General features: G+C 39.9%; 2 protein-coding genes and 1 long non-coding RNA gene across 3 annotated transcripts in view; 2 read left to right on the top strand and 1 right to left on the bottom strand.

Moving 5' to 3' along the window:
• Positions 1 to 15,724, bottom strand: part of LOC110539186 (NLR family CARD domain-containing protein 3-like) — an 808,883-nt gene that overhangs the window by 383,338 nt on the left and 409,821 nt on the right. The window lies entirely within an intron of this gene.
• Positions 1 to 15,724, top strand: part of LOC118937870 — a 71,388-nt gene that overhangs the window by 3,489 nt on the left and 52,175 nt on the right. The window contains exon 2 of the long non-coding RNA XR_005035285.1: positions 2,214 to 2,281. This is a non-coding gene — a long non-coding RNA (uncharacterized LOC118937870). The remainder of the gene's footprint in view (positions 1 to 2,213; positions 2,282 to 15,724) is intronic.
• Positions 8,836 to 15,026, top strand: LOC118937864 (NLR family CARD domain-containing protein 3-like). The gene is made up of 6 exons (XM_036939643.1): positions 8,836 to 9,210; positions 9,584 to 11,375; positions 11,662 to 11,835; positions 13,534 to 13,707; positions 13,999 to 14,045; positions 14,423 to 15,026. Exons 1-6 carry the CDS (start codon positions 8,874 to 8,876, stop codon positions 14,953 to 14,955), a joined length of 3,057 nt encoding a protein of 1,018 aa, XP_036795538.1. The 5' UTR covers positions 8,836 to 8,873; the 3' UTR covers positions 14,956 to 15,026.

Genomic DNA, 15,724 nt, shown 5'->3' with positions numbered 1-15,724 from the left:
GTATCATAGTTCCTCTATAGTCTAGTGATCCTCTACATTTCATATGATAATGTAATTGTATCACAGTTCCTCTATAGTCTAGTGATCCTCTACATTTCATATGATAATGTAATTGTATCATAGTTCCTTTATAGTCTAGTGATTCTCTACATTTCATATGATAATGTAATTGTATCACAGTTCCTCTATAGTCTAGTGATCCTCTACATTTCATATGATAATGTAATTGTATCATAGTTCCTTTATAGTCTAGTGATTCTCTACATTTCATATGATAATGTAATTGTATCATAGTTCCTCTATAGTCTAGTGATCCTCTACATTTCATATGATAATGTAATTGTTTCATAGTTCCTCTATAGTGTAGTGATCCTCTACATTTCATATGATAATGTAATTGTATCATAGTTCCTCTATAGTCTAGTGATCCTCTACATTTCATATGATAATGTAATTGTATCACAGTTCCTCTATAGTCTAGTGATCCTCTACATTTCATATGATAATGTAATTGTATCATAGTTCCTTTATAGTCTAGTGATTCTCTACATTTCATATGATAATGTAATTGTATCATAGTTCCTCTATAGTCTAGTGATCCTCTACATTTCATATGATAATGTAATTGTTTCATAGTTCCTCTATAGTGTAGTGATCCTCTACATTTCATATGATAATGTAATTGTATCATAGTTCCTCTATAGTGTAGTGATCCTCTACATTTCATATGATAATGTAATTGTATCACAGTTCCTCTATAGTCTAGTGATCCTCTACATTTCATATGATAATGTAATTGTATCGTAGTGCCTCTATAGTGTAGTGATCCTCTACATTTCATATGATAATGTAATTGTATCACAGTTCCTCTATAGTCTAGTGATCCTCTACATTTCATATGATAATGTAATTGTATCACAGTTCCTCTATAGTGTAGTGATCCTCTACATTTCATATGATAATGTAATTGTATCATAGTGCCTCTATAGTGTAGTGATCCTCTACATTTCATATGATAATGTAATTGTATCATAGTTCCTCTATAGTCTTGTGATCCTCCACATGTCCTGTGATAATGTAATTGTATCATAGTTCCTCTATAGTGTTGTGATCCTCTACATTTCATATGATAATGTAATTGTATCACAGTTCCTCTATAGTCTAGTGATCCTCTACATTTCATATGATAATGTAATTATATCATAGTTCCTCTATAGTGTAGTGATCCTCTACATTTCATATGATAATGTAATTGTATCATAGTTCCTCTATAGTGTAGTGATCCTCTACATTTCATATGATAATGTAATTGTATCATAGTTCCTCTATAGTGTAGTGATCCTCTACATTTCAGATGATAATGTAATTGTATCAAAGTTCCTCTATAGTGTAGTAATCCTCTACATTTCATATGATAATGTAATTGTATCATAGTTCCTCTGTAGTGTAGTGATCCTCTACATTTCATATGATAATGTAATTGTATCATAGAGTCTCTATAGTGTAGTGATCCTCTACATTTCAGATGATAATGTAATTGTATCATAGTTCCTCTATAGTGTAGTGATCCTCACTATATGAGCCACGTCACAATTCTAACCAAGTAACCCAATTGATGCCAATGGCGTGATGCGAAGGTTGTTCACCTTTAACACATGCAACCTGGGTTCACTTCCCTGCTCCGCTGTTTGCTACATTGGTGTCTGAGACCTGCTTTTGTGTGAGCCAGGTAACAATTCCCACCATGTGGGTTAAACCTATTGGTGCAATACGTAGGGTGTTGACCTCCCTGCCAGCTGTTTTCAACTATATTAACAGCACAGGCTGCCCGTAGGGTGTTGACCTCCCTGCCCGCTGTTTTCAACTATATTAACAGCACAGGCTGCCCGTAGGGTGTTGACCTCCCTGCCCGCTGTTTTCAACTATATTAACAGCACAGGCTGCCCGTAGGGTGTTGACCTCCCTGCCCGCTGTTTTCAACTATATTAACAGCACAGGCTGCCCGTAGGGTGTTGACCTCCCTGCGAAAGGATTTTAGGATAATATCATTAAGTGTTGATTTAGAGTTGTCTTAATAATAATTTTTCTGCTTCAGTAAACTGTCACAAATGAAGATCCTACATCTGTAACAATATATATATATATATATATATATATATATTCCTCTTTCATGTCCTTTGACCGATTGACATCTTGTATTTACTGTTGTTTAGGCTGGTTGAATGAGTTGTCTATGAAAGCTACTTCATCTGTAAGAAAACAGGCGTCTGCACCAGTGACTGTAAGTTATGTGATTTCATCATGTGAAATTAAAAGTATGTTTGTAGCCTACGCAGTTATAACATGGCTGTTGAAACTGTGGCACATATTTCTCAGGACATTAGAAGTCAGATAAATGTGTTGAGACGTAGGAAAGATGGGCAAACTCTCGTTGGTCTTGGCTTTCTACACACTATTATAAGGTTAGTCGATGTCAGACATTCAATAGTCAGAGTAGGTTTGAGTTATGATCACTGATCATGCTGACAAACCTGATGGTCTCTGTGAACTGATCTGAACAGGTTTAGACTGGTCATCTATGATATGTAGGTTATATACAGTACATTCTCTGTCCTGCTACTGGTAGGACTATAACATTATGTGAACTGATCGGAACAGGTTTAGACTGGTCATCTATGATATGTAGGTTATATACAGTACATTCTCTGTCCTGCCACTGGTAGGCCTGTAACGTTATGTGAACTGATCTGAACAGGTTTAGACTGGTCACCTATGATCTGTAGGCTATAGCCGAGGTATAGACCTTGATCTGCATATCACTAACAAACTGCTATTATATATTATAACCTAGTCTACTTTACATAATATAACATCTACATATCACTAACAACCCACTACTATACATTATAACCTAGTCTACTTTACATAATATAACATCTACATATCACTAACAACCCACTACTATACATTATAACCTAGTCTACTTTACATAATATACCATCTACATATCACTAACAACCCACTACTATACATTATAACCTAGTCTACTTTACATAATATAACATATCACTAACAACCCCCTACTATACATTATAACCTAGTCTACTTTACATAATATAACATATCACTAACAACCCACTACTATACATTATAACCTAGTCTACTTTACATAATATAACATCTACATATCACTAACAACCCATTACTATACATTATAACCTAGTCTACTTTACATAATATAACATATCACTAACAACCCACTACTATACATTATAACCTAGTCTACTTTACATAATATAACATCTACATATCACTAACAACCCACTACTATACATTATAACCTAGTCTACTTTACATAATATAACATCTACATATCACTAACAACCCATTACTATACATTATAACCTAGTCTACTTTACATAATATAACATATCACTAACAACCCACTACTATACATTATAACCTAATCTACTTTACATAATATAAAATCTCTTACTTGATGCATAAAACCTTTCTGAATGGATCAATAATTTCCCCCTCATATCAATCATGTCCGTTTTAGCCCTTCTGTCTACATTCTCAGATACATTTAGAAAATAACAGATTGAAAGACAATAAAAATCCACTTTTAATGAATACAAATAAGTGTGAAACATGGCCTTGTGTTGCTGTACTGTCTATAACTACCTTAACAAACAGTGACTTGTTATTATTATTATTATTATTATTGTTGCTGTACTGTCTATAACCACCTTAACAAACAGTGACTTATTATTATTATTATTATTATTATTATTATTGTTGCTGTACTGTCTATAACCACCTTAACAAACAGTGACTTATTATTATTATTATTATTATTATTATTATTATTGTTGCTGTACTGTCTATAACCACCTTAACAAACAGTGACTTATTATTATTATTATTATTGTTGTTGTTGCTGTACTGTCTATAACCACCTTAACAAACAGTGACTTATTATTATTATTATTATTATTATTGTTGCTGTACTGTCTATAACTACCTTAACAAACAGTGACTTATTATTATTATTATTATTATTATTATTATTATTATTGTTGCTGTACTGTCTATAACTACCTTAACAAACAGTGACTTATTATTATTATTGTTTCTGTACTGTCTATAACCACCTTAACAAACAGTGACTTATTATTATTACAGACAGTTACCATGGATATGAAATGTCACAACTACGTTTTCATGTGATGCATTAAATCATCTGACTGTTTCTATGTCTGTTAGTAAATGTTTTATTTCTCAAAGAGATAAATAATAAATGATAACAATTGACATTAAATAATTACTGTGTTAACCACAAACAACATTTTGGATCTCTGTTTAGGGGTCAGTGCTCTAAAATGAGTCTCTCTGGGGAGAGAAAGGAGGGGGGCCCTGCCTCTAAAATGGGTCTCTCTGGGGAGAGAGAGGAGGGGGGCCCTGCCTCTAAAATGAGTCTCTCTGGGGAGAGAGAGGAGGGGGGCCCTGCCTCTAAAATGAGTCTCTCTGGGGAACATGACACCAAAGCTAAGAGGTAAGATGACAATTTTTGATATCATTATTATGAGTTTATTTCCAAAATGTTCACATTTGTTTTTTTTTATCAGAAATGGTTGCTATGGGTACCTTCAATATTACTGTTCTCAGATTTTTAACTAATAGATTTTAGATGGGTGTATATATATATATATACTCACGTAGCTATCTTAATTAAGATGAAAGCACTTACTGTAAATCACTCTGGATAAGAACATCTGCTAAATCAGGGGTTCTCAATCCGGGGTCTGTGGAGGTACTGCAGGGGTTCTCAATCCGGGGTCTGTGGAGGTACTGCAGGGGTTCTCAATCCGGGGTCTGTGGAGGTACTGCAGGGGTTCTCAATCCGGGGTCTGTGGAGGTACTGCAGGGGTTCTCAATCCGGGGTCTGTGGAGGTACTGCAGGGGTTCTCAATCCGGGGTCTGTGGAGGTACTGCAGGGGTTCTCAATCCGGGGTCTGTGGAGGTACTGCTGGGGTTCCACGGCACTGTACTCATTGCAATGTTAGACGTGATAGAATTTCCACATGATACGACCACTTTTTCTGCTCTTAATTATTGCCTAATTTAATGGAATGCATAATGTTTTTTACCAATTCTGATGGTTGTTACAAGCAGAATATTGACAATATAACCATTACATCAACACACTCTTCACACCCGTTTAACAACTCTAAATATCTTTGGCATAGTAGGTATCAAGTCCCTTGCCAATAATGTTGCCTACAACATTGCATACAATGTTCATATTCATCTAACACATATTACGCCCCAGATACCTTCAACTGTCTAATTTATAGCCATGCCCAATTTAGGATTGTTGTGCTCCAAAGGGAGAACTTGAAATAAGATGATGTAGATAATTAAATAATCAAAAGAACAACGTGTTTGTTATTATACACTCTTAGAACAGAAGGTTCCTTCTAGAACCAAAAAGGCTTCTATCACTTCATTAATATATGGAACCACTAAAAGTTCTATATATTTTTGGGTTCAGTGAACCTGTAGAGTTCTGATAACCAAAAGGTTCCTGTTTTGAGGATGGGAACCCAGCAGCCCTCCAGTGGTCAGAACAAGTCCACCCATTTATTCCAGCACCCAGCCCGGGATTAGAACCAGCCACCGTTCAGCCATAGGTCATACTCCCTCCACAGCTCCAACTCCTTAGCCGCTGCGTGAAAACCTGAGTTAATCTTCAGAAATAAGCATGAATTAATCTGCTAAAATGAAGACAAAATGCTATGCAGACAAACATGGTATTACTTGTTATACATAGGTATAATACATAAATCAGTGCCAAAAGCACAATACTTGCTATTGCATGTATGCAGTGAGTCAGTGGTTCCTGAGCCACATGTAATTGCTTTGTAGTAGTTAAAATAATGTTTTATATTTCTATATGATCAATCCATCCCCTTATAATTTGGGATCAAATATGCTCTGAAAGCAAACATGTTGACATGAGTACCCTGATATCGGGGAATTTGTGCCATTCTGAAAAAAATGTTATAATATATATTATTAATGGATTGATCATATAGAAATATAAAACATTATTTTAACTTCTCCAAAGCAATTACATGTGGAGCAGGAACCACTGACTCACTGCATTATTCTATAGTATTATCAAGACACCTGATGTTAACTCTTAACTACTTAGGACACCTGCTGTTAACTCTTAACTACTTAGGACACCTGCTGTTAACTCTTAACTACTTGGGACACCTGCTGTTAACGCTTAACTACTTAGGACACCTGATGTTAACTCTTAACTACTTAGGACACCTGCTGTTAACTCTTAACTACTTAGGACACCTGCTGTTAACTCTTAACTACTTGGGACACCTGCTGTTAACGCTTAACTACTTAGGACACCTGATGTTAACTCTTAACTACTTAGGACACCTGCTGTTAACTCTTAACTACTTAGGACACCTGCTGTTAACTCTTAACTACTTAGGACAGCTGCTGTTAACTCTTAACTACTTAGGACACCTGCTGTTAACTCTTAACTACTTAGGACAGCTCACGAGGTGTCCTAAATATCTGCTGACTAGGTGGGACGAGAGACTTCATAAATAGCTTTAATTTCTACCCATAAGTGTAAAATGTCTTTGTTCTCAGCACTTATACGACCAATTTTCTACTCTGAGACACTTTGTGGATATGGACCCAGATCTCAACATATTGTTATAAAAAAAACATAGAATGTTTGTTTTACATAATAATAAAAAATGAATATTACTAATGTAACCCACTGTAAAGACTGGGTTTAGTTGATTGTGTTGCACTGATCATGTCCGCGTTCTGGAACTGTCTGCGTCCCCGTACAGAACTGTCCGCGTCCCCGTACAGAACTGTCCGCGTCCACGTACAGAACTGTCCGCGTCCCCGTACAGGACTGTCCGCGTCCCCGTACAGGAACTGTCCGCGTCCCCGTACAGAACTGTCCGCGTCCCCGTACAGGACTGTCCGCGTCCCCGTACAGGACTGTCCGCGTCCACGTGCAGAACTGTCCGCGTCCCCGTGCAGAACTGTCCGCGTCCCCGTACAGAACTGTCCGCGTTGGTGTGGCGCCAGAGTGGACTGAGGTGATCTTGGGGAATAACGACGGAGTTTGTTACAGTGTTGAGACACCGAAGTTTACTGTTCAATTTGCTTTTTGCTTTACGGTCAGGGACAGTGTGAGTGTAGTCAGATCCTTTTCACTCTCTATCCTTGTTTCAATTTGTGTTTCACCGGATTCATCATCGAAACGAGGGACAGGCGAAGGACCTGCTAGCTAACCAAGCTATTCGGTACAGCTAGCTAGCTACTCTACCAGCAGCATCCTAGTTATCCTAGCTAGTCGTTACAGCTCGGTAAACTAGCTAGCTACTCTACCAGCAGCATCCTAGTTACCATAGCTACCACTACATCATCACCGGCTGTCTGCATTTCTTGTGGACCGATGGAGCTCCCCGGTTGTTTCTTCCACCTGTTAAATCCCGGTGAGGCTTCTCCCTCTCTCGTTGACGGATGCTGGCTACCTCTGTCCGGTTCTCCTCTCTTCACTAGATGGACGGTAACTTTAGTGTTTAAACCTCTGTGTCCAAGGACCGAACTTTTGAATATTATTTTCAGGGCGCCTCAATAGCAGGTATTGAACCCCGGGTAAATAATCACTAGTCAGAACCTCAACCTCAGTATACATTCATTATAAAAATCATCTTAATATCTGATATTGTGAGTAAACAACCTCGAGAGTGCGTCTTCCAGCCCTCTAATAAATTACATCATTCAACCCTCCCGGTTAGTAAATTTAGCTCAACATCCCCCGGAGAAGGCAGAGTAACGACACCAGCCTTTTAGCGGGGCTGACAGACTGACTACAACGCTCGCGTCGCTAAATGATTTTCGGCATTAAAAATGACACACTGCTCTCGCGCGTCTAGAAGTCAGTTCTATTTGTGACGCAGATCGCGCTGCATCTCCTCATTGGTTAATAGTAGCAGGTACCCATGTGCCATGTCCTCATTGGTTTATAGAAGCAGGTACCCACGTGCCATCTCCTCATTGGTTTATAGAAGCAGGTACCCAGGTGCCATCTCCTCATTGGTTTATAGAAGCAGGTACCCACGTGCCATCTCCTCATTTAGCAAAAAAACATAACTTAACATAAACTTAACTTCTTTAAACAATAAAAGCTCATTTACGAACGTTTCTAAAAATGGATATATAGCTTTTTGGAATGAAACTCTTCTTATGTTTCCCCATCTGAGCTCAGAGTAGATGAGAGATGTAATGTTTGTCTCTGTTGTGTTGAAGCCCAATCAATCAGGAGAGACCAGCCTCCCCTGTTCCCAGCTGTGTGTCCATGAAGAGTGACTGGTCTATGGATCGTCCTATAGTGTTTAGAAAGGGAGACTTTTCTACTAAACAAAGGTAAGAAGAACTCATGGGTCCTGGTCAGTGAGTTAAACAACACTGTCGCTAGTTATTTCTCCTCTCCCATTTTCCCATTTATTGTTGTTGTTTTCATAATCCATAGGCTCATCATTTTGTGCATTTTCATAGTCCTAAAACAATATTAAACAAACACAACATTCCCTTCCTGTGTGTGTGTGTGTGTGTGTGTGTGTGTGTGTGTGTGTGTGTGTGTGTGTGTGTGTGTGTGTGTGTGCGTGCGTGTACTCCCTGGATGAGGAGATGTAATCTCATGTTTTGTCCACAGAAACCAACAGGAGAGATCAGAGTCAGAGATTCTCAGTGGTCATTCTTCCCAGAGTCATCAAACAGACCTGGACTCCATATTCAGTGTATGTGGTCCTGTTATGTACATTTGTTTTTGTTTACCTCAAGTAAAGTTGATCTGTCAATCATTCATTAATGTGTTAATGAGAAAGCATTTAGTCTCTTGCTTAACTTATTTACTTTATTTATTTCAGTTGCTTGAAGAGAAAATTATGACATTTGTGAAGAACGAGCTGAAGCTGTTCAAGAGGATTCTTAGTCCAGAACTCCCAGAAGGCTTTGAGAGACAGAAGCAGGAAGTGGAGGATGCTGAAGAAGAGAAGCAGGAGAGCAGTGCCAGAGAGGGGGCTCTGAAGATCACACTGCACATCCTGAGGAAAATGAACCAGAAGGAGCTTGCTGACACACTGGAGAAATGTAAGATCTGTCTGCCTCATATTGAATGCTGTTTTATAACATTTAAAAGCTGTAGCTAAAGTACAGCTAAGGTAGCTGTGTAACTCAATGATATTGTAGCAGCCTTAACACAACACCTAGTGACCTCATCAAGTAGCAGCAGGGATGTGTTGTGGTGATTCATTTAGAGAGAGACAACATTAATAATACCATCAATAACACCGATAATAATATAATCAGTCACACCAGTCTGTAATGCATTATGAAAACATTTACACATTTATACAGTCAGTTAAGAGAATAAATTATTATAATGTAAAACTTTATAACAGTCCTTCAATACTGTAGGCATTAAAACAGTAATATTAATATCCTCTGTTATTTCTAGATTCAGATGAGCTTGCTGTGATATGCCAACGTGAACTCAAATCTAATCTAAAGAAGAAGTTTCAATGTGTATTTGAGGGGATCGCTAAACAAGGAAACCCAACACTTCTCAATAAGATCTACACAGAGCTCTACATCACAGAGGGTGGAACAGGAGAGGTCAATAATGAACATGAGCTGAGACAGATTGAGACAACAACCAGGAAGCAAGCAAGACCAGAGACTCCAATCAAATGTAACGACATCTTCCAATCCTTAACTGGACAAGACAAACTTATCAGAACTGTGCTGACAAAGGGAGTCGCTGGCATTGGAAAAACAGTCTCTGTGCAGAAGTTCATTCTGGACTGGGCTGAAGGAAAAGCAAATCAGGATGTCCAATTTGTATTTTCATTCCCTTTTCGGGAGCTGAATTTGATGAAAGAGGACAAACACACTTTCATTGAACTTCTTAATCACTTCTCAATGGAAACCAAACAATCAGGAATCTCCAACTACAACAAGTACAAAGTTCTGTTCATCTTTGATGGTCTGGATGAGTGCCGACTGCCCCTAGACTTCCAGAAGAACAAGATCTGTTGGGACGTCACAGAGTCAACCTCAGTGGATGTTCTGCTGACAAATCTCATCAAGGGAAGTCTGCTTCCCTCTGCTCTCCTCTGGATAACTACCCGACCTGCAGCAGCCAATAAGATCCCTTCAGGGTGTGTTGACCAGGTGACAGAGGTACGAGGGTTCAATGACCCACAGAAGGAGGAGTACTTCAGGAAGAGATTCAGTGATCAGGACCTGGCCAGCAGAATCATCTCACACATAAAGACATCAAGGAGCCTCCACATCATGTGCCACATTCCAGTCTTCTGTTGGATTTCTGCAACAGTCCTTGAACACATGCTGAAACGTAAGAGAGAAGAGATGCCCAAGACTCTGACTGAGATGTACACACACCTTGTGGTGTTTCATACCAAACAGAAGAATGAAAAGTATCTTGGGAAAGAAGAGACAGATCAACACTGGAATAAAGAGAGCATTCTGTCACTGGGAAAACTGGCTTTTCAACAGCTTGCGAAGGGCAATCTGATTTTCTATGAAGAAGACCTAAAAGAGGCTGGCATTGATGTCAAGGAAGCCTCGGTGCACTCAGGATTGTGCACACAGCTCTTTAAAGAGGAATGTGGGCTGTACCAGGACAAGGTGTTCTGCTTTGTTCATCTGAGCATTCAGGAGTTTCTGGCTGCTGTATATGTGTTTCTCTCATTCATCATCAACAATAGGAATGTAATGGACAAACTGCAATCAACGTCCAGGAACTTTTCTGTGAGAATCAAACAAAGGCGTAAAGTTACTTTCTACAAGAGTGCTGTGGATCAAGCCTTACAAAGTGAGACGGGAAACCTGGACCTTTTCCTCCGCTTCCTTCTGGGCCTCTCACTGGAGTCCAATCAGAAGCACTTACGAGGTCTACTGACAAAGACAAGAAGCAGCTCACAGAGCCATGAAGAAACAGTCGAGTACATCAAGGAGAAGATCAGGGAGAATCCCTCTCCAGAGAGGAGCATCAATCTGTTCCACTGTCTGAATGAACTGAATGACCATTCTCTAGTGGAGGAGATCCAAAGCTACCTGAGCTCAGGAAGTCTCTCAAAACCCAAACTGTCACCTGCACAGTGGTCAGCTCTGGTCTTTGTGTTGCTGACTTCAGAAAAGGAGCTGGATGTGTTTGACCTGAAGAAATTCTCCAGATCAGAGGAAGGTCTTCTGAGGCTGCTGCCAGTGGTCAAAGCCTCCAGAGCTGCTCTGTGAGTAAATAAAATGACAAATAAGAACTAATCATCAGGAAGAAATATTCAGTTTAGAGAAAAATATGTATTATAATATGTATATAATATTATATTGAAAAACATATTGAATAAATTCATTGATTTTCACATTAGTATAACAATATGACCATACAATTCTAGGAAACGGAAGATGAATCTATATGTTGTTTGAGAGAATAAACCAAATGCATCTGCCATTGTCCTTCTACACTACTGGTGTTAAAGTAACAGTGTGTTTGTGAAGTCATGATGATCTCTTTGTCAGGCTGTCAGGCTGTGGAGTCACAGAGGAAGGCTGTGCTTCTCTGGTCTCAGCTCTGGAGTCAAACCCCTCACACCTGAGAGAGCTGGATCTGAGTAACAATGACCTGAAGGATTCAGGAGTGAAGCTGCTCTCTGCTGGACTGGGGAATCCCCACTGTAAACTGGAGACTCTGAGGTCAGTATTATCAGATATGAAAGCACTTCATGTATGTAGTTCTCCCAAATATACTGTCACTATTTTCACCACCAAAGAATATCAGTGTGGTTTTAATATGATTTGACTCTTTGCAGGCTGTCAGGCTGTGGAGTCACAGAGGAAGGCTGTGCTTCTCTGGTCTCAGCTCTGAGGTCAAACCCCTCACACCTGAGAGAGCTGGATCTGAGTAACAATGACCTGAAGGATTCAGGAGTGAAGCTGCTCTCTGCTGGACTGGGGAATCCTCACTGTAAACTGGAGACTCTGAGGTCAGTATTCCTGTAGTTGGTCAACAAGTGATAACTGTTCACCAGATCCACATGTGTTTACCAGACACACATAGTCCACACCATATGTGTTTGGACAGTGAAGCTTACAGTTTTAAATGTGGTGCTTTGCTCCAGCATTTTGGATTTGAGATATAATGTTTCATATTAGGAGACAGTACAGAATGTCACCTTTTATTTGAGGTTGATGGTGAGGGGTTAGTATGTTTTGTTGTAGCCTCTGTTATTGGTAATGGTGAGAGGTTAGCATGTTTTGTTGTAGCCTCTGTTATTGGTAATGGTGAGAGGTTAGCATGTTTTGTTGTATCCTCTGTTACTGGTAATGGTGAGAGGTTAGCATGTTTTGTTGTAGCCTCTGTTATCGGTAATGGTGAGAGGTTAGCATGTTTTGTTGTATCCTCTGTTATTGGTAATGGTGAGAGGTTAGCATGTTTTGTTGTAGCCTCTGTTATTGGTAATGGTGAGAGGTTAGCATGTTTTGTTGTAGCCTCTGTTATTGGTAATGGTGAGAGGTTAGCATGTTTTGTTGTAGTCTCTGTTATTGGTAATGGTGAGAGGTTAGTATGTTTTGTTGTAGCCTCTGTTATTGGTAATGGTGAGAGGTTAGCATGTTTTGTTGTAGCCTCTGTTATTGGTAATGGTGAGAGGTTAGTATGTTTTGTTGTAGCCTCTGTTATTGGTAATGGTGAGAGGTTAGTATGTTTTGTTGTACTGATACTCAATACAATCTAAATCTGATACCTCACTGTCTAAATAGATATGGTGTGGACTGTATACTCAATACAATATAAATCTGATACCTCACTGTCTAAATAGATATGGTGTGGACTGTATACTCAATACAATCTAAATCTGATACCTCACTGTCTAAATAGATATGGTGTGGACTGTATACTCAATACAATCTAAATCTGATACCTCACTGTCTAAATAGATATGGTGTGGACTGTATACTCAATACAATCTAAATCTGATACCTCACTGTCTAAATAGATATGGTGTGGACTGTATACTCAATACAATCTAAATCTGATACCTCACTGTCTAAATAGATATGGTGTGGACTGTATACTCAATACAATCTAAATCTGATACCTCACTGTCTAAATAGATATGGTGTGGACTGTATACTCAATACAATCTAAATCTGATAGCTCACTGTCTAAATAGATATGGTGTGGACTGTATACTCAATACAATCTAAATCTGATTCCTCACTGTCTGTATTCTGACTGATACTGCTTTTCAAACTGGTCTGGTCAGTCTACTATAATCTTTGTTCTCTCTATAAGCAACACTTTGATGATTAGTTGATAAAACATATATACTGCCACTATTTTCACCACCAAAGAATATCAGTGTGGTTTTAATATGATTTGACTCTTTGCAGGCTGTCAGGCTGTCTACTCACAGAGGAAGGCTGTGCTTCTCTAGTCTCAGCTCTGAGGTCAAACCCCTCACACCTGAGAGAGCTGGACCTGAGCTACAATCACCCAGGAGACTCAGGAGTCAGACTGCTCTCTGCTGGACTGGAGGATCCACACTGCAGACTGGAGAAACTCAAGTATGTAGAGGGTTTATGTCAATGTTCATATCAGACATGTTTGACTTATCAGGCTAGTTAAGACAAACATTCTGACCACCACTTGGACAAAGTTATATGATGACTGTGTGTGTGTGTGAGTTCAGTTTGTCTCTGTGTCCAGTGTGTGTGTGTCCAGTGTGTGTCTGTGTGAGTCCAGTGTGTGTGTGTGTGTGTGTGTGTGTGTGTGTGTGTGTGTGTGTGTGTGTGTGTGTGTGTGTGAGTTCAGGTGTATCCCTCAATGACTGTCTGTTCTTCTGCTTACCGCTACAGTGTGGAACATGGTGGAGAGAACAGAATGAAACCTGGGCTTAGAAAATGTGAGTGTTGACTAATGTGAAGAATATGACTAAGAATAAGTCTTAATTCAAGTTAAGTCAAAGTCAAAGACCACCATCATTACTGACTTGGTCATATTAAATATCAGCTGTAGTTCTACAGAAGCAGAAATCAGGGACATCAATGTTTACAACGAGTTGATTTGACTGTGTGTGTGTGTGTGTGTAATTAATGGGAATAAGTGTGTTTTATATTACCATACAGTATAACATATGATCATTCAACAAGTCTTAAGTTAGCTTAACTTCTCCTTTTGATACCTAGAAACATCTACATTAAATTAATTAGTGAAAAGTGAGTTAACATTCTAATGTGAATGATGATGATTTCTAATATTGTGTCTGGTTTCATCCATCAGATGTCTGTGATCTCACACTGGACCTAAACACAGTAGACAGACGCCTCTCTCTGTCTGAGGAGAACAGAAAGGTGACATGGAGGACAGAGGAGCAGCCGTATCCTGATCACCCAGAGAGATTTGAGGGCTGTGAACAGGTGCTGTGTAGAGAGGGTCTGACTGGGCGCTGTTACTGGGAGGTAGATTGGAGTGGGAGAAGGGCTGATATAGGAGTGACATATAAAGGAATCAACAGGAGAGGAGGGGTTAGTGACTGTTGGCTTGGATACAATGACAAGTCCTGGAGTCTGAACTGTTCTGACAACAGTTACACTGCCTGTCACAATAATAATCCCACTACCTTAGACGTCCACCCCTCCAGCCCCCACAGAGTAGGAGTGTATCTGGACTGGTCAGCCGGCACTCTGTCCTTCTATAGAGCCTCCTCTGACACACTGACCCACCTGTACACATTCACCTCCACATTCACTGAGCCCCTCTATCCAGGGTTTAGGGTTTGGTGGGATGGCGACTCAGTGTCTCTCTGTCAGTGATACACACACTGGACAAACACACACACACACACACACACACACACACACACACACACACACACTGGACAAACATACACACACACACACACACACACACACACACACACACACTGGACAAACACACACACACCTGCTGGACACACACTTGACACACACACACTCACACTGGACACACACACACACCTGCTGGACACACACACTAGATACACACACACACTGGACAAACACACACACACACACACACTGGACAAACAAACACTGGACAAACACACACACCTGCTGGACACACACACTAGATACACACACACACTGGACACACACACACACACACACACACACACTGGACTCACAGACACACGCTGGACACACACACACACACTGGACGCACACACACACACACACTGGACGCACACACACACACTCACACTGGACACACACACACACTCACACTGGATACACACACACACACAAACTGGACACACACACACACAAACACCTGCTGGACACACACACTGGACACACACACACACACACACACACACTGGACTCACAGACACACGCTGGGGACACACACACACACTGGACGCACACACACACACACACACACACACTGGACGCACACACACACACACACACACTGGACGCACACACACACACTGGACGCACACACACACACTCACACTGGACACACACACACACACACACACACACACTGGACTCACAGACACACGCTGGACACACACACACACACTGGACGCACACACACACA

Source organism: Oncorhynchus mykiss, chromosome 12 (assembly GCF_013265735.2).
Source record: "Oncorhynchus mykiss isolate Arlee chromosome 12, USDA_OmykA_1.1, whole genome shotgun sequence".
Taxonomy (NCBI): Eukaryota; Metazoa; Chordata; class Actinopteri; order Salmoniformes; family Salmonidae; genus Oncorhynchus; species Oncorhynchus mykiss.
This window is presented reverse-complemented; position numbering and strand designations above follow the sequence as displayed.

Bases quoted from the DNA above. Each gene is read 5' to 3' on its own strand.
- LOC118937864 (XM_036939643.1), top strand. From the start codon at position 8,874: ATGTACATTTGTTTTTGTTTACCTCAAGTAAAGTTGATCTGTCAATCA. The intron at 11,376-11,661 runs GTGAGTAAATAA...TCTCTTTGTCAG, and splicing joins AAAGCCTCCAGAGCTGCTCT to GCTGTCAGGCTGTGGAGTCA. The intron at 13,708-13,998 runs GTATGTAGAGGG...TTACCGCTACAG, and splicing joins TGCAGACTGGAGAAACTCAA to TGTGGAACATGGTGGAGAGA.